This window comes from Molothrus aeneus, chromosome 3 (assembly GCF_037042795.1).
Source record: "Molothrus aeneus isolate 106 chromosome 3, BPBGC_Maene_1.0, whole genome shotgun sequence".
Classification (NCBI taxonomy): domain Eukaryota; kingdom Metazoa; phylum Chordata; class Aves; order Passeriformes; family Icteridae; genus Molothrus; species Molothrus aeneus.
This window is the reverse complement of record NC_089648.1, coordinates 47,554,757-47,573,101: the sequence shown is the minus strand read 5'-3', so window position 1 is coordinate 47,573,101 and position 18,345 is coordinate 47,554,757. Positions and strand designations below refer to the sequence as shown.

General features: G+C 37.4%; 1 protein-coding gene across 3 annotated transcripts in view; it reads right to left on the bottom strand.

Moving 5' to 3' along the window:
* Positions 1–240: 240 nt before the first annotated feature.
* EPM2A (EPM2A glucan phosphatase, laforin) overlaps positions 241–18,345 on the bottom strand; it is a 34,996-nt gene continuing 16,891 nt past the window's right edge. For 2 of the 3 annotated variants that reach the window (XM_066546843.1, XM_066546844.1), the window contains exons 3-4: positions 2,658–2,899; positions 241–1,251 (exon numbers count right to left, since the gene is read on the bottom strand). In XM_066546843.1, coding sequence (XP_066402940.1) covers positions 971–1,251; positions 2,658–2,899 — 523 coding nt within the window. In that variant the 3' untranslated portion in view covers positions 241–970. Of the gene's footprint in view, positions 1,252–2,657; positions 2,900–16,964; positions 17,045–18,345 lie in introns of those variants that run through there. The other variant, XM_066546845.1, reaches the window with a different exon arrangement.

The following is an 18,345-nucleotide window of genomic DNA, read 5'->3' as shown; positions in this document are numbered from 1 at the left end:
CTGCTCTGGGCTAGGAGAAGAAACACCTCTTTTAGTCTTTGAAGGTACCAGAGGTGCCATATGGTCCACACACCTTTGCTGCGCTGTTTTTTGAGATTTCCTGTCAAACCGACACAGTGCAAGACAAGACATGGGCTGTCACCATTAAAGTGGCTGGTTCCACTTCTATATAGAAATATGGGTTATGACTCTTTTTGCTATTTGTGAAATTGGGAGACAAAGACACATGACAAAATGGGCTGCTGGAATAGTCATTTTGTCTTTATTTTCTCATCCATTTTCTAAACAGGCAGTGTTATTTAAAAAAAACAGAAATGAAGTCATGGTCAAAACCACACATATAATAACTTAAATAAACATTTTTCTTTTCAAGATGATTGAAGCATAGGATAAATAAAATATATTATTTTGGACATTCTCCATAAACAGCTCATATCCAATAGTTTCTCCATTAAGTATTCAGAAAATCAATATTTATTACTTAAACTACTCTGTCACTGACTGCATCTTTAGAGGAACAAGTTGGAAAAAATGAGATTTCACTGAAGAATAAACCTATAGAAATTATGATGATGATCTGCTCCATCCTAACCTGAATCTTAATCCAGTCAATCTTTGTAATTTTTTCTTCTCACTTTTTATTGCCAACTCTGTTTCACCTCACATCTTGTTAAGCATCTACCCTAAAACCTCAGTTCCTATAGGCAAGTAGTTAAAAGAAAATCTTGTTTCCCTTTGCAGTTTCTAGGTCTCATAATTGCACCAAAAGGCTTGAAAACGGGAAACATGTCAGCTTAAAGAAAGCAAATAAAAAACTCTAAGGCACTTTTTTAAACAAAATTGTCATCACTTTTACAAGAAGCTTTTAATCTGAAGAGGTGAGGTGGGTGCCTGAATCACAGAAATTTTTAAGTCCTTGAGGTTCAAATGTAAGGATTCCTCTTCACCTTCCTTTCCTTCTGCTGCTTTTCTATTCATGTATTTGATATGAGGAACGAAGATGCCCAAATTTCTGGTAGAAATCTTCTTCAGCACGATTCAGAGCTTCCTCGTCTATGTAGACAGCTGGTCTCCGGGAAGCCAAGAAGTACTGCACCTTCCTCAGGCTCCATCCCACCACGTACCTCAGCCAGCCACTGACAGCAGCTGTAGACCTGCCCACACCAGCATTGCAATGGACATAGACAGTGTGTCCGTTCTGCAGCAGCCCGTGCAGCAGGCAGACAGCTTGTGGCAACATCTGGATTCTTCCTAAGGTTAAAAACAAGGCACGTTCATTTGCACTGGACAAAGTCAGTTCATGGCTGAGAATCCCTGCACAGCCTGATGAATTGTAAAATATAATGGCAGACCTGACATATTGCACTTTTTTCTTTCTTTTCTCAAATGACTTTCTAGGCTAACTTGTTTTTTTCCTTGCAATATAGAATCAGATCACACAAAACTGTAAAATGCCCCAAGTCTTTTCTAAACATACATTCTGATAACATCAGATGTGTGTGGCACATTCATTTTCAAAGGAACTGAGACACGGAAGCATATTATAGAGAACAGCACAACTTACATAGCATTAAAGTTAGCGAGCCAAAAATGATTTTCTTTTTAATGCCAGAAGTTTGTGAAGGTACCTACAGACTGCTGATTTCCAAAGCATTTTAATGAAGGCCATCAATTCAGTAAGTGAGGGAGGGAGAGCAGAAGAACATTTTACTGTACAACTTAAAACTGTTGTGATTTCACTGTGCACTAAGCATGCAGTCAAACAACACAGAATAGGCTTCTCACTCTCAAAGGGATGAACACACCATATTTTCTGACACTTTTCTTCTGGCTATCCTGGGAAACAGAGCTGCAAGCAGCAGAGCCCAACTGCTTCTTGTGGCACATATGAGCACTGACATTAAGCCCTTTCAGATCCCTGTTTTAAGGTCTCCTGTCTTCCCTGATGTCCTGTTGCTGATATGACAGTTACCTATTTGGGCGGTGTTATTTCCCTGTGTTGAAAGCAGTCGCTTCTGCTGGCAGGCTGCTCACATAAAAACACACTCACTTTCCAACCTTCTGGTTGGAAACAAGACTTTGAACTGAGCATTCCAACCAAGGACTTAAAAGTACTAGTAACTGACATTACAGCTCAGGTGCTATGAGTATTTTCAATTAATTGCAACTATTATACAAATGTCGCTATGGAGTTTCATCAGACTGGGATACTACAGTTAAAGAAAAAGTGGGTTTTGGGAAGGGAGCAGCAGACACACAGCACTGTCTCTCCCTTTTTAGTCAGCAAAGGTGGCAAGCTGCCCTGCTCTGCAAACTTGCAGTCTTACACCTACACAGCATATTTTCATTATATAGGCTGAACTCAAGCAGAAAGTAAAAACAGTCAAGCAGTTATTGATGTCAGATGGCTTTAAACACAAACACAGATAATACTGCCAGACACAAAGTACTTCAGATAGCCTCTCTGCCTACAAGAAAATATGAATAATTTGTTAAAGAAAGCACAAAAAGAAACTATACCTCGTGTTCCAGCTATATTTTCATGCAAAATGTGCACAGAACTCCTCTCCCCTCCCCCAGCTGTCATGAAAGTGACAGATTATTAACTCCAAGTGTTTGTTGCTATTAATTTACTGCAAGAGCGACATGAGCATTACCTTCAGTGCTCATGTCTGCAGTTGGCAGCCAGACATAGGCAAGACCTTCTTCCTTATACAGTTTCATGAGGATTTCGGGGCTCATGGGTTCTGGGTAGCGGTTGCAGCCCCAGGAATTTTGAACAATGTCAGATTCAGTCTGGAAGTTCATCACAGCTGTAACACCCAGCTCATGCTTCAGCTTGATGGTCACGTGCTCCAGCTGCCGAGGGCAACTTCCCAGCCAGATGTTTGGCAGAATCCTAGCATTGAGAAAAGAGTGGGGTTGATTACAGTATCTTAAGGAAACTGCCAAGTTCAGCAGTGTTCCTGTTCCAAACCTGCTTGACATCATCACACAAACACTGCTAAGCACAGACTTTTCATGTCAGGCAGTAAGAAACTTCTTGTTTCATTACAACTTATTTTGTTACAGTTGAGTTGGTGATGTCTGACACTGGGGATCAAGCTCCTAGACTACACCAAAGAGCCAGACGTACTGAGAAAAAATTTCAGAGCACAGTTATAGCACAGGTCTCCAATGCATCATTAATCACTAAGCTTGAAGTAGAAGCTTACTAACATCAGGAATTCAAATGAAAAACCTCTGAAGATTCACGCAATTTGCACACACACGAGAAAAAAAAACCCAACAAACAAAAAAACCCAAACAAACAAAAAAATCCCACCAAAAACAACAACAACAAAACAGCCTAAAGAATTCACATTATCTAAATCTGCATTTCTTAGTAATAAGTCAAACTGAAAGAAGTAATCCAACTCTTTAGCTACCACTATAATGAGGGAAGGAGGGAAAAAAGCATTTTGAACAGCCCTTCTGTGATGAAACTTGAAAATTAATGAGTCATTTTCTTCTAATTTTTCTCTGATCTCTTGGAGGCTAGTGGGAATCAAATACAGAATTACAACACATGTATAGCTTCCCTCAGGGCATGAAGGACCAGAAATTTTTCAGGAAAACAAGGTTTATGTAAGATGGGAAAGTAGCAGAAATATGGTTGTTTATCTAAATCAAACTTCAAGACTTCTATGGTTGTCCCATTGCTAATTATCATAAAACTATTGTATATTTCAACAGATGTTGACATTATAAACTGAATATTTAGAAACTTGTTTTCAAATGAGCAGTTTTAATATGCATATGCAATTAAACTGATGGCATCTACAATGGATTATTCAGATGCTCAAATTATTAGTGATATACTTTCATTTCTTTATGCTTCCATTGACTTCAATTTTGAACATGTAATCTACAAGCTAAACAAAATATCCCTGCATTTAGCATAAAACTTTGCAAACCTTATTAACTGCAACAAATCTGTAGCGCTACTAACTACAAACCTAGCAAACACTATTAAATGCAAACCTACAACAAAAGCAAGATCCTCAAAAATAAAATGTCTGCCATGCATGCCTTATGTTCTTTCCCAATTTTAACCTCAGCAACAAATAAGGAAATTTTTTATGTTTTTTTCAGGAGCCTATAAACCACTCTTAAATCATCAGGTAGCTATTTCCATTTTACTGTTCACAGTAATAGGTACTAGCATTTAATTAAGATCTGTAATTGACTGTCATTATTAATTCCTGCTATATTAGTACTGCAATATTATCAAAAATAAAAATTCAGATCCAAGAAGAACTAATTACTATTGTTTCCTGTTTGTAATTATTGTTATTGCTATAACAATAACTGTTATTATTGTTTCCATGGTGAGTTGCCTACTAGCCACAAAAACACAGCCTTTGGCCTTAACAGCCACTCTTTCAATGGGACAAAACACTTGATCTCAATATGTGGTAACTGAGACCAATTTAAACAAATATATTACATAGCAAATAACCATTTCAACCATGTTCCAATAGTGAGATCACGTGAAAAGATTTGACTTAGCTTTTGTTTCACATACATTTTCAAGAATTGCCCAAAATCCAACATAACCAGCTCAAGCATTCCCACTGATCAGAGGTGAAGCTCCACTGCAACAACTCCTTCACTGCCTCCCTTCCCACATGCCAGCCCACAGCAACCCCCATCCCAACCTGAGCGAGTGACTGCCACAGGAACCTGACACCATGATTAGGGCATTTCAAGGTGCTGAGTGTGAGCTACAGTGCCCTAACAGATGCTGACAAATGGCTGGAGATGAGCAATGGCCACAAAACTCCATTCCTGGGACAGAGAAATGGCAATATCACTAATAACTTGTGACAATATGAGGATATTATTTCAAGAACAAGAACATTAGTACCCTTCCTTCAAAGGCTTTCCTGGAGACTCATACATATGTAATTCACTTGATACTTTGTGAAACATCTAATGCACTAAATTACCTTGATGGGAGGAAAAAATGTGTGGTTTTTAGGATTTGATTAAATTAAAAGTGACTAAAGCATTCCTGAGATAAATAAAATTCTGAGTAGTACTCTTGCTTACTGGTAAACCAATGCTATATCATTTTTTCCCTAATGATTTTCTAATGGATGAACATCACAGCTGTGCTATCTCTAAGACCCCTGCGATACAGACCATTTGTTTATTTTGTTCTTGCAGCCTAACAGGTCTTGTACATGACAAGACCTCCTGTATTGCAGAACACTAATTGCATTTGCTGAACAATCTGAAGAATTTACCAAATTTTTATCATTGTCTTTCCCCACAATTAACTAAACTAATGGAGGCATTCAGAAAATGACCTAAGAGATGTATTTAGGACAGGCAATTCTTGTGAATTTATTTTATGATCAGGTCCTAAATTTTAGCCTTTGAGAGGATCAAGATGTGGCCTTGACTTTGGTCTACAAGCCCCTTTTCTACCCACCTACAATAAACTGTAATTCTTGGTCTTATTGGCTAAGGCTTAACCACCCTTTTACCATGCAGAAAACAATACTGCAGAGCTTTCCTATCAGCCAATTTATGTAAAACTTCTAGGATAATCCTACTGCACAGTACCTATATTCCTATTTGGCTTTATCTAGTTCAAACCTTACCTTTTTCTGACATCAGAAGGAAGTAATAAAGGGGTTGGTGCGTGTGTGAGTACAGAGACTAATGGAGAGTTTAGCAGCTATATTTTATGTAGAGATTTTTTTCATAGCCCTACTGAGGGTTTCATTATGCTGAGGATCAGGAAAACATACATACTGAACCAAGCAAGAATATGGTAATTTCATTTTTACATCTCTTTCCTTAATGATATAACTTTTAGTTATATGATGATATAACTTTTAATTATATCATTAGGTTAATCATTAATGTCCTTCTTTAAGTTGCCATTAAATTTCAGTAGGTAGCTAGACTTTAGCCACAAGACCATTTGGCATGGGAAAGAAAGTTCTTTTATGTTCCCCTCTAAACTGTCAAGTTACAGTGCTCTGAGCTCTCTGACAGCCACTGCTTTCCAGCTCACATGTGGGTGTATTCCAGCAGCAGATTATGTGATCCCTAAGCACATCGAAAAATATTAGGAAATTATTAGTGATCAATAGACCTTTAATCTTTTCAGCTGAACCCCTTTGGTGTTCCCAAAATATCAAAACAGGATGGTGTTTTAGCAAAATTCTGCTTGAAACTTTGCTTTCATATAAAAATGGCACTTTGTCATTGTACATCTTTACGCTCTGCTTCAAGGATAATAAACCATGTTTGGCTCCAGAAGACATGGTCAATTCAGAGACAGTTTATCAATGAAGAAATCACCGAGAGTGATTTATACATCAACACTATTTAGTGATCTTCTGAGATTAAGACTTGAAGATTGTCTATAAGCAATTTTTAATAGGTAATTTCTGTCAGCTACTTTCAGCCTGCCCTACCTACACTTCAGTTCCCCACCAGCAGTATGGATACAATATTTACCTACCTTAAAGGGACTTTTAGGGGTCCAGTGGATGAATTAATGTGAGAAGCTTGAGGTTGTGGTAACAAGGACTAAATGTTAAGGAAATGTTATTCAGTTTATTTTTACAGAATCCAGACTGAAGGCTGACATATTTAAATCCTGCTTTTTGACTTATAAACTGAGAAAACCAACAATTATTTATCATTACCCCTGAGTAAATACGGAACACGCTGCAAACACTTGTACACTTCTTTTCCAGCACAGGTAAATTATTTTTAATGATGTAGACATATCTTGTGTTTGTTGGCTTCCCCCCAGGACCCTGCACAGTCTGGATTAAAATGACAATTCAGAGTGAATTATATATAACATTGTTATATTATATACAACAATTCAGAGTGAATACATCTAAAATACCAAATGCATTCCATTTAATCAATGTGTTTGCAAATGTTCTTCCCCATCCCTAAGGAGAAAATGAGTCTGAGGCAGTGAAAAATTAGCATTGGGAATTTTTTTTAATGGTGCAGACTAATTTTCAGGCTGGTTCACAAAGCATCACACACCATACCTCTCAGACTTAGTATAGTACCAAACCAGGCCAGCAACTGTATTTGTAGGGATGTGATTTCCAGGGAAGGTGACCTGACCTAGGGGAAGACAGCAGGCTACTGCATCAGGCAGTCAGCTCTTCCTCCATGACACCAGTGTCTACTCTGCCTCTTCAGCAACTCCAGTTTTACTTTTGCTAATAATGCTTTGAGACAAACAGATCCTAAATTGAAATTTCCTTAAAATGCTGAGTTGCAAGTTGGGATGACTTAAGTACTGCATCCAGATCTGAGTGATCATCATTGTGCTAGGAGAAGGCATCTTAGAATGCACCCTAAAATTAATCAACCTTCTAAGAGTTACAGTTCTTATAGAAAAGGATAGGATTTGGCACTTTAGGAACACATTTCATAAGAATATCTATCAAGTACTGACAGGTGTCCTTTTATCCTGATAGTTGCCAGCTTTAATCAAAAGAGAGAACTTTGCAAAACTAAGAAAAAATAGCAGGGTATTTGTCATTGGTTATTGGCAACAATGATCTATCAATGATTCCATTTGTTTATACCAGTGATATTTTTGACCAAGGTCCAGTCTATTATTTTAAATGAAAAGTGATGGATTGAATCATCCCTCAGTGCCAGGTGAAGGGGTAGCCTGTGTTAAAGCTTGCACTCCACTTTTCTACACCAGACTTCCTTAGATCCCATTAAGCATCTGATGACAGTGAGATAAGTACTAAAATACACATATAACAAAACAAAGCCATTTAGCTGAAACAACAAACAAAATAATGATTAAATTGACTCTGTCCTCCCTCAAGACTCTTATTTCCTAGTAAGGTATAGTGTGCAACCTCAGCTACATGGAACTTGCAGTAAAACTTCTGCATTCCCAGAAAGCAACATATATAATTCAGTGAATTTACCCCCAGAATTTTGTGTTGCTTCTAGGCATACGGAGTGGTGTTTTTGCACCAATGTATTGCTATTACCCTGGTACCACTACAAGCAAGCAGCCCAAAGGGAATATAGGCCTGAAGTACAACTCTGTTACAGACGATTTTTGCAGCACTTGAACTGCTAGAGACTGTTTTCAATTACACTGCATTCCTATTTCCTCCCCTGATGGCATTGCAGTAGGAACTCATTCAGAATTTCTATAAGGTGGATTTTTAATCAAAAATTATGATCTGTCTGAACCAAAAGCTTCATAGAAATTTTCAACTTTCAGCCAAATTTAAACTAGTTCAGAGACCAGATGTCTGTTCCCTGTCTCACATGACACAAAAAAGAGATTTCCAGAAGTATTGCTTTGGGCACATTTAAAGTGAGAATAAAGGAAACCCTCAGCTATAGCTGAGATGCTCTTTCATCTTTTCTGTATTCTCTGCCCTGTGACAAGGCACATCACTTTAAATGGCAATACCACTGGATTATGATGACCCAGAACTATCATCCTCTATGTGCTCCTTCTTTTGCCTGTGGCATCCTTCTAACAACGTATAGCAGCTTATTCATAGGTCTGTGTGTGCCTTCCCTGAAGTACCAAATTAGTGCCTTCCCTGAAGTACCAAATCTCTCTTCCAAGCCTTCCTTGTTCTTTTCTCTGAACCTGTGTCAGTGAGCACTTCCTAGAAATCAGATGAGGTTCCTGTACTTTTGTCAGAGCAATCTGGAAACACTACTTAGATTGCTAATGCCCTGAAATGCATTCATAGACAGAGAAGAATTTTCAAATTACCAAATTCTGTTCTCCATTGGAAGATCTGAGCATGTTCAAATTTTCTTTGATATGTAGAAAACACACTACTATCCTCACCTCTGAAAAAAATTTACAGACACACCCTCTTGTCTCCACAATGGACACAAAGAACAGATTATTTCCTTCCACTCTGTAATACCCTTTTACTTCTCTCTAAGTTACTAACACACTTCCACACAGCTTTGCATTCTTCACACATACACACAAACACACACACACACACATGCACTTGTCAAATATTCAAAGCATCTGATCACTCTTGTTTGCCTTTGGACTCTCTCTCTTTTTGAATGCTATGCCCAGTACTGAAAAGAGTTCATTTCTGAGAAGAGCCAAAGATTACTTACTTCTTGTGCTTCAAAGGCTTTATCCCTCTTTCAAGTTCCCTGGCAGTTCTTCTACAGCATGTCATTGCTGACCTATATTCAACATGGGATTCCTTTTTCAGGTTAAGATCTTTCCAAACAGATGAACCTACTCAACAAGGAGAGACCAAAGTTTGCCCAAACCATTATTAGTTTCAATTGCCAGTGGTATCAAATTAAACTAAATGAATATGCAGCAGAAGAGCAGATGAGATTCACAGTTGATGAATGCATCTCTGAAGTATGTCTTGGAATAAATAATCTCACATGCATATCACTGTGTGTTAAGCTAACTATAATCAAATAGAATGGGAAACAATACCTACTTGTAGTGAAACTTGGTGAAAGCATAGCTTTATAAAGAGATCAAAGTGGAAATATGAGCCTGTACCAAGAAGTGAACTGAAGGTAATTAAAAAATGTATAGTAATGGTCTAAAAATCACTGGTCCTACTCTATGCACTCAAACTTTGAACTTTTTACTAATATTTTGTTGTATCAAGAAAGATACAGAAAAATGAAAATATTAAAAATCAATTCAGTAGATTCCAGCAATTTCTTGTGAAAATGCTTTCAAATGAGGGCAGACTAAGGATTTAGCATTCTTAGGAGGGAATTTAACAACTGTTTAAAGATCATATGTATGAAAAGGGCAAACCAACTGGCTTTATCTAAATAAAAGACATAAAGAATATCAAATTCCATATAGCTTCACCTATAAAGTAACTACCAAGATATGAGAAAAATGGCAACATTTTTAAAATAATTTTTTAATCTTGTGTCTTCCTCCAAAATATGGACAGCATGGACAGATACCAAAACAGAGGAGTCCCTTGTTTGTCTTGCACAGGAATTCTGGTTTTACTATAGTCTGCTTCAACAAAGGACAGAAAGATCTCTCAGCAAAATGCCTCCTTGCCAATGAAATAATAATGTAGGACTGGGAGGTTATGACACTGACATTTCATTGCATATTGCATAGGGTACAACGGTAAATGGTGTGATCTTAATCCCTTCTCCTGTTGATTTACTGATAAAGTCTCCTTGCAGAAGACAAACTGATGGACCTTTCTTGATGAGAGGCCTGACTTAAGCAGGATTGACTAGGAACAGATGCACTTCATTTCCCAGCACAGAGTCAAGAAGTAGTAGCCAGAGCAGGAGAGCAAGGTTTGATGATGCTATGGTCTGACTCCAAGATAGAATAAACAGGCTTAATAAGACCACTCTTATCAAGAAAGATGGAATAAATGGCCATAACCTTAGCAGAAGACACCAAAGAAAAGCACTGATTCATGATAAAACTATATCCCACTGAAATGACACAGCTGCAGATCTTGTAGAAACTACTTATATTCTTGAACAAAAAATTGCTCTTACCTAAATGTCAAATGTAGAAGGAGCACAAGTCATTGCTTATAAATTTGTTCTGCTTTACCACTGAAAGAGTGCAGTTTATTGTAAAGTTAAGATTTCTACCTCAGGGCTTTAAATGAGGGGAATTAAAGAGGCTACAGTGTAGTTCCAAGGTGTTTTTTTTTACTTCTCCTTCTTATTTGGAACTCTGATGAAAAGCAATTAAGGTCTGGCAAATTTTCTACTTAGATGTAATTTGAACTACTTATCTAGCCTCTCACATGGGAGCAGACTTGGAATGTAGAAAGAAACACCTGCTTTTATCACTTTAGAACAACACTTTGTCAGCTTAGCAATATGCAAAATTTCTCAAGCCCTTGAATTCTGAGTCTTATGTTTAATAGTATCTTCCTTATTCCATGTTCACAAATCTGTGGCATAAAACTACCTCATTTACTGATATGCCAAGCAAATAAGCCATTAAGGTTTGACCTCAAGCTGACAATGTGCTAAAAGTAAAGCAGGTAAAAATAATATCAAACCTGTAACTGGAATACAGTATTACCCAGACATTCAGCTACAAAGTGGTTCCAGTGTTGCACTGCCCTCAGGTTCTGCTGTCTTAGGAAAGGATTTCCATAGCATCAGCTTGATGGTGCAAAAGGGTTTGATTGTGCTCCCTTTACCCACCAAACTGCTCTTACAGCAGGCACCACGGTGCCTTGAGGTTTTGAGACACTGAGCAAATGTGCCCATCCTAAGCACAGCCCAGCTCTTCTCATTCACAACCTTCTGGTGCATTCCATGTGTGCTTCAGGATTGTCCTGGCTTTGAAGTCACCAGGGGTACAGGATAAAAAGATCCACATGAGAAGAATTAAAGTCACATAAGACTTTAGCCTACACATCCACAAACTTTTCTCTTTATGGCCCATTTTCCTCTTCGACAGCAATCCCAAACATTCCCTTACAAGGAACATAAGAGCTTTATTAGAAGAAACTCACAAAAAACATCTTATAATAAGAGATGCAGAGATTGAGAGCATTCCTAACATCCTATACCCTGCAAAGCAGGGAACTTATTTGATGAAAACACGTAGACAACTGGGAAATAAATCACATCCCACACTGCAAAAATGACAATAGTATTTGGATAAGTAGTAGCACTATGCTTGAAAGTCACAAAATAATCCTTCTGTTGCATTCAGTGCTCATAGACCATCATCAGGAAAAATGGGATGAAGGAAGAGAAACACCTGGAGAGCCCAGCAGAGAGTGCCAGAACAATCAGAGTTCTAGAAGACAAGTTTTCAGAGCAAAGACTGAAAGATTCAAAGACTAACATCAGAATGAATATAGCGAGATATTCCAAAGTCAACCACTCTGATTCTGGGAAAAAAGGAGTTTCCAAGCATATATTAAAGCGCCATAGAGGGGCAGAATACTAATTTGTTCTCCAAGTCTTCTGTGGAGAGTACAAGAAGAAATTAACTTGAATTGCACTAGGAAGACTTAAATTGACATTAGTAAAGCTTTTTAATGGTTGGAATAGTGAGGTAATTGGATGGGAGAGTAACTGGCCTATAGAGTCTCATCACTAAGATGAGATCATATTTTAGATCAGGCTGGATAAACTTGAAATTATTTAAATGTAATTGAGATTAAGTTGGGGCAAGGAAATGAACTGGATACTTTCTGAGGTCTCTTTGAGCCTAAGATCTATGATACTATAATCATAAACTTTAATTTCCATTTCTGGAAGCACTACCTATATTCATTAATCAAGTTCCATCTTGAAATAATTTAGGTTCCTTATCCTTCCTGCCCTATTTGAAAGGTCATGCCAGAATTCAGACATCATTCCTTTGATGACAGAAACCTTGTTCTAATTTACACTCTAAATTCATTCAGAAGCAATTAATATCCATTTGATCTTAAAGAAGGTTCAATTTCAATAATTCTTCTTCCTCCTTTGTAGCAATTCCTGAACGTCTTTTACAAATAGTAATAGATCCTCTTTCTTAGTCTTCATTAAACTATGCTGTCTATCCCAGGAGTAGTCAAACTATGGTAGCAGAATTCCTTTCAAACCAATTTATTTAGTTTCAACTCCAGTGGCATAAAAGTTGCACATCCTGTGGAAACCACTCTCATTCATTGCATATTTGTTCTCCAGACACAATAATAGATTAAATTTCTCGAATTTTGTCTCTAAACTAAGATCACATACTCCTGTAAGTTCAGTGGAATTGCTGTTATCAACCTTGCAGTACATTCAAACCTATACAGTGAAAAGACCCACAGCATAAACTCTTCTCCCTTCTTCACTTCATTCCATTAGAAAGCTTAAAGCAAATTATTTATCTCTTATACTTTTTTATAATCTATTTTGTCTCTAGTCTAGATATGATCTAAAGTAATGTGGTCACACAAAACTTTACCCACACAGCCAGAACTGAAATGTGGAAGATTAAATGTTATTCTCCGTGTATTCAAAGTGAAATATTTTATGTCACATTTTTCTATGTATTTCTACTGTGAAGATAAGAAAGTAATGATTCACAAGCACGCCAATGCCTTGTAGGACAGGGTGTCCAGATCTAGCCTTACAGGACTTTGCCAGAATTTATTTTCAAACTTACAAGTTTCAATGGATGCCTAAGGAGCACACTGTATGCAGCAGAAAGCAAAATTTGCTTTTGTAAGGAACGACTCTTCTTGCACTTTCATTTTATAAACATTCTCTGAAAGCAGACAGTGTGCCAATTACAGAAATACAGCCTGAGAAGGGAATCAGGTTCCAAGGCTTGTACTGAACAACCTGGAAAGGAAAGGACTCCTCCATTGGCTTGTGAGCATTAATGCCCAAATGCTCCAATTAAAGAATTTTGTCTGATGCAGCCATAGTTGCCAATGGTTACTTCCTACATATGTCTCCGTTAGATTGCCAGCATTCCCACTTGTTTTGAATTAGAACGAATACCCGGAAACACAAGAACAACAGGCTGCTAAACTCAGCCAGACAGCAATAAACCATGAATGTCTTGGCATTAGGAACGAGAATTTCTAACATCAATGCTTAGCAATGGGAATGATGCCACTGCTGGCACCTGTAAGTTAAATCATTTCAACAAAATTGACTCAAACTGCTACAACTGAACTTTAGGTTAATGCCCAAGAAGATTTGGGAATTATTAATAAAAATATATTTTGTGTTCTTTCAGAGTTTACCTATTAGCAGCTGCTTAGTAATCTAGAGTGGGAAAACAATAAAAGATAAATCCAGTTTTCAAAATGTAGCATTTCAGATCCAATGGAAATACATTGCAATGCTTCAGAAACAAGTGCATATTAATGAAAATTGCATAATTGCAAAGCACAGATTATTGCTAGGTGGCCTTGTGATCCACATGGCACCATATGCACATGTACAAAATAATGGAATCTCTCAGAACTCCAACAGCCAGAGAAAGATGTACATTTATCCCTGGTGGTACCATATGCAAGCAGCCTTGATGAGTTCTGTATCTGTGTTCATTCCAGAATTTATCCAGAATTTCTAAACACACATCAGTTCATTTATTTGAATTTTAAAGAGGGACAGATATGTACTTGAACAGCAAAGGCTGGGGGAAACATCTTAGAAATATGGAGAAAAATGGGATTAACCTCACCACATCAGTTACATAAACATCTAAAATAAGGTGTTCTCACAGGAAAGTCAAATCGGAGGAATAACATGTGTATAGTGCTACCACAAAAAATTGTCAGAAAACTTCATTTTAGATAATGTACCTGGCTTCTAGATTCTAAACATAAGATTAATAACCCTGGTGGATGAGTAGCCAACATCAAATATTAAGGCTGGGATGGTAATGGAGCTACTAAGATGTTCCAGAAAAACCTATGTGTATCTTTTTAACACAAAACTACAAAGTATAGTGGAATGTCTTGAAGAAGTCTTGGATGACAAAATGGGAAAAAATCATGAGAGTTAAATTTATGAACAATCAATGCTGCAGTTTTTATTGGAGCGCAAAGACTGACATGAACTACCAGGGGTTCTCTATTTTTTGAAAATGTCTCTTTCTTTTCCTTTCAGACTTCTTTCTTTTCCTAGCAGTATCATTGAGCCTGTTTGGAAATTGAAATTTCCAAGCATTTGAACAAATATTCTAAAGTGACCTACTGTTACTAAAGTTTGTTTAAATGTGTTTACATTATCAGCTGAAGCTTGACTTTGTACATTTGTTAAACATACTGGATAGCCTTATTACCAAGACTAAAGATATATTTGAGAAGCTTTTTCCCTTTTATCTCACCAGATTGAAACAACTCATTGTTATAAGGAAGCTGAGAAATTCAGTCTTCTGCAGTGAAAGCAGTATCTAACATTCTTTAGGACTGGTCTGCACACAGCCAACCCTCCAAGCTGGCAGCTGGACCACAGAAAGAAGGAGCATTAGAGAAATTATTTTGTTAGGGAAGCTGCATATCCTCCTTATCAGATCATCATGGCAAAATGAAGGCACTGGATAGAACTGTTCTGAAGTGCTTTAAAAAGGCACTCCTGGAGAAGTTACTTAAACCAAAAAATAATAATTAAAAAAGAAAAGGCTCCAGAAGCCCACCAACATCAATCCCCTTGTAGTAGTGCCCAGCATCCAGCCCTGAACTGAATGATAGTCACAGAGAGCCTCATTGCTGACCCACAGCTGATGGATGGGAGGGAAGAGGAGGGAAGGAAAGGGGAGAAAGGGAGAAAGTAAGCAACCACCTATTCAAATATTATTTTTATATATTCCACATTTTCTTGTGTCTGTATTAAAACTGAAATGCATATTTTGCCTTTATACTTTTCTTGATGCTTAAAATAATATATTCTATTACTAGATTTTTCACATCAAAGAAAAAAGACATTTCATTTAAACTTATAAACCATGCTGTCTACTGAACCAATAAAGAAATACACATTTCTTAAAGCTTGGCAATGTCTATGACATTTGACTCAATTTTTATCACAGTTCATGGGAGGACACACATTAAACTTCTGAACAACAGCAGGGATTACGTACCTGACTCCCTGAAATTAAATTTCCCAAAGTACAAGCATTAAAGGAGGGAGCAAGAGATTTTCAGCTCAGCCTCTTAATATGTTCCCTGGGAAGACAAATGTAGTTCATTTCTTTGTTGGTTTTTTTTTTTCCCTTACAGAGAGAAAATTATATATGGGAAAATACAGCAACCATTTGATAATCTCTATTTACTCTTGAGAAATAAAATACTTATGTTTCTGAGACACCCTTCAAAGGAACTAGAGCTATATTCCAGTTTCCTTTCTAATAAAAAAATTTTATCCTTTAAGTAGGACTCTTCATATTTTCACACGGAGGTTCATTTTTTAAATTATCTTGTAAATATCTGGAGCATTTAAGCATGAAAACTTGCATTTATATCTCTCAGCATTTACAAAAATTATTCAAGATGGAGGTAGCATTCATAACTTGATAGCTACAGCTTGCTACTGTTTCAAATGAAGTACCTTTAATGTTTTTCCCATTTCATTTAAAATAACTATGCAGTTGTTTATTTCAGATTTTTTTGACTTTCAGATCACCTCTTTCAGAAATATAGTATACGCTGAGCAGGTAAGTAAACACCAAACCATCTGGTAGGAATAAAACATCTGATGGTATCACTTTCCACATTTGGGGAGTAACAACTCAATTGTTCTGAGGCTTTTTTTCTGTAAGAATCAGCTCAGGGTGGCTGGGCCAATCTGCCCTAGGAGCTGTGCCTGCAAAAAAATCACAGGAAGGTGAGGCAGAGTGGGTTTACTGTGCAAACACACATCTCTGGTTCAACAGATTCATCAGATGTAACTTACAGGGTTGTGTTAGTGAAGTTTTTCCAACAACAACCAGAAATCTGAATTTACTCCCTCCTGGTAAGCAAAATACCAATCAGGATGTGTACACAATTTCTGCTTTTCAGAAAGAGTTCTGCTATCTCTGGATAAAATGCATTAAGAAATGCCAGCAATTACCAGCACCTAATAAATGGATGTAAAAGCTAGGAGGAAATAAATATCTGCAAGACAACTGGAACATCATCTTCAGTGAGAGAGTGATGCTGCCCCTTCCTTGTCATCCCAGCTGTGAGCTAAATTGCCCAGGATTTCACAATCTCAGTCAATTTCATTCACAGCCAGCAACACCAGCAAATTGCTTTCCAATGGAGACAGAACTTTACTCCCTCACTGACAACCTGAATTTCAAAGAGTAAAGAGGCAGGAAAAAGGGCTGAAAATCTCCAGAATAAATACGAACAAGCAGCAGGGAGACACAGTAAAACACACAGAGAAATTAGAAGCAACAATAGTTTCTGCTCCCTAACAGTGATACCCCACATAAAATTCATACTTACTGGACTATCAACATTTTTCTGTTATATCCCACAGAGAAAAACAGAACTACGTTTACTCCTCCAGCTTTTTCCATGGAGGCTTCCCAATCTTCCTTCTGTTTTTTCTCCCAGAATGACACAGAATTTTAAGTTTTTCTTAAGAAGTAAGGAAATCATTTTGTGCAGAGGCACACCTATGAAAAGATCCATTTTAAAGATCAACAGGTTTTAAGTAAATATTACCTATTACCAGCCAATTGATCAAAGGCCTCATCTTCTCATCAACAGCCAGACTGTGCTTGCTGCCATTTTACTAACGAAATACTCATTCCAGAAAATCATCTTTTTAAATAAAAAATTCTCAAACACCCAATGCCAAAACCACATAAGAATGGCAGAATGGTAAAGAAAACTACAGGAAAAAACCTCCAGAAAAAACTCACAAGACTAACCAGGCACCATGCTAAGATTTTCTTTAGCTTATTCACATAGGGAGTGTACTGTTCATCGGACATTACTTCAACTTCATCCCAAAGCCTAGCCAAAAATTTGTGTCCCTCAGTCAATGAAGAAAGCAACAAACCTGGCAGCCTGCTGGCTAATAGCCATTCATCAGGTTTGACAGACCAGTCACGGTAGGTGGAAGTAATACTGGGGCTTCAAATGCTGGTGACAATCATGTAAAAATCTTTCATCTAGAAGCTCGGTGACTTTTTTTTCTTCTGGAAAAATCACCTTTTCTAAAAGTAGATTTCCCTTGCTACCATGGCACTCACAAGAAATGCAATTAGAAATGAGTGACATCCAGGAGTTTCCATGTCAAGCTCCTTTTGGGTGCTCAGGCAGTAGGTCACAGCAAGAGAACCAGAGCTGTGCTGGCAACAGCTATTTGCTAATGCTCAAAAAATCAAAATAATTGAAAAGAGAGTTCCTGCCATCTAGTTCATCCACAGTATTTCACCTCATGGCATGTGATTGCATTGCTGGCACATCCTAACTCTATTTCTGTTCACAGTTCACAAGACTGAGATTTGTAGCTAACTCAATAATAGCCTGGCTTGAGCTATCCCAGCTGAGTGCCATCCTGCCTAAGCAAGATCACAAAACTTAGAAAAAGAGAATAATTTTTTCCTGGTTTTACATTATTATGTAGGGCACAGTGTGGGGAGTTCACGAAAGGAGAAGCTTTTTGTTTGCATGGACAACAAATGAGGAAGAAAAATGCATTTGTTAGCCAACACAGAGATCACCCAAATTACATACATGAAAACAAATAAGGACTAAAAATGGATCAAATTCTAGCCTCATAATTTGTCTTCTCACTGCTGGTCCTGTTGCCTTACACTCCCTCTTCATTTTCAAGAACTTAAATAAAAAATTGCTTGAGTGTCACTTCTTACAC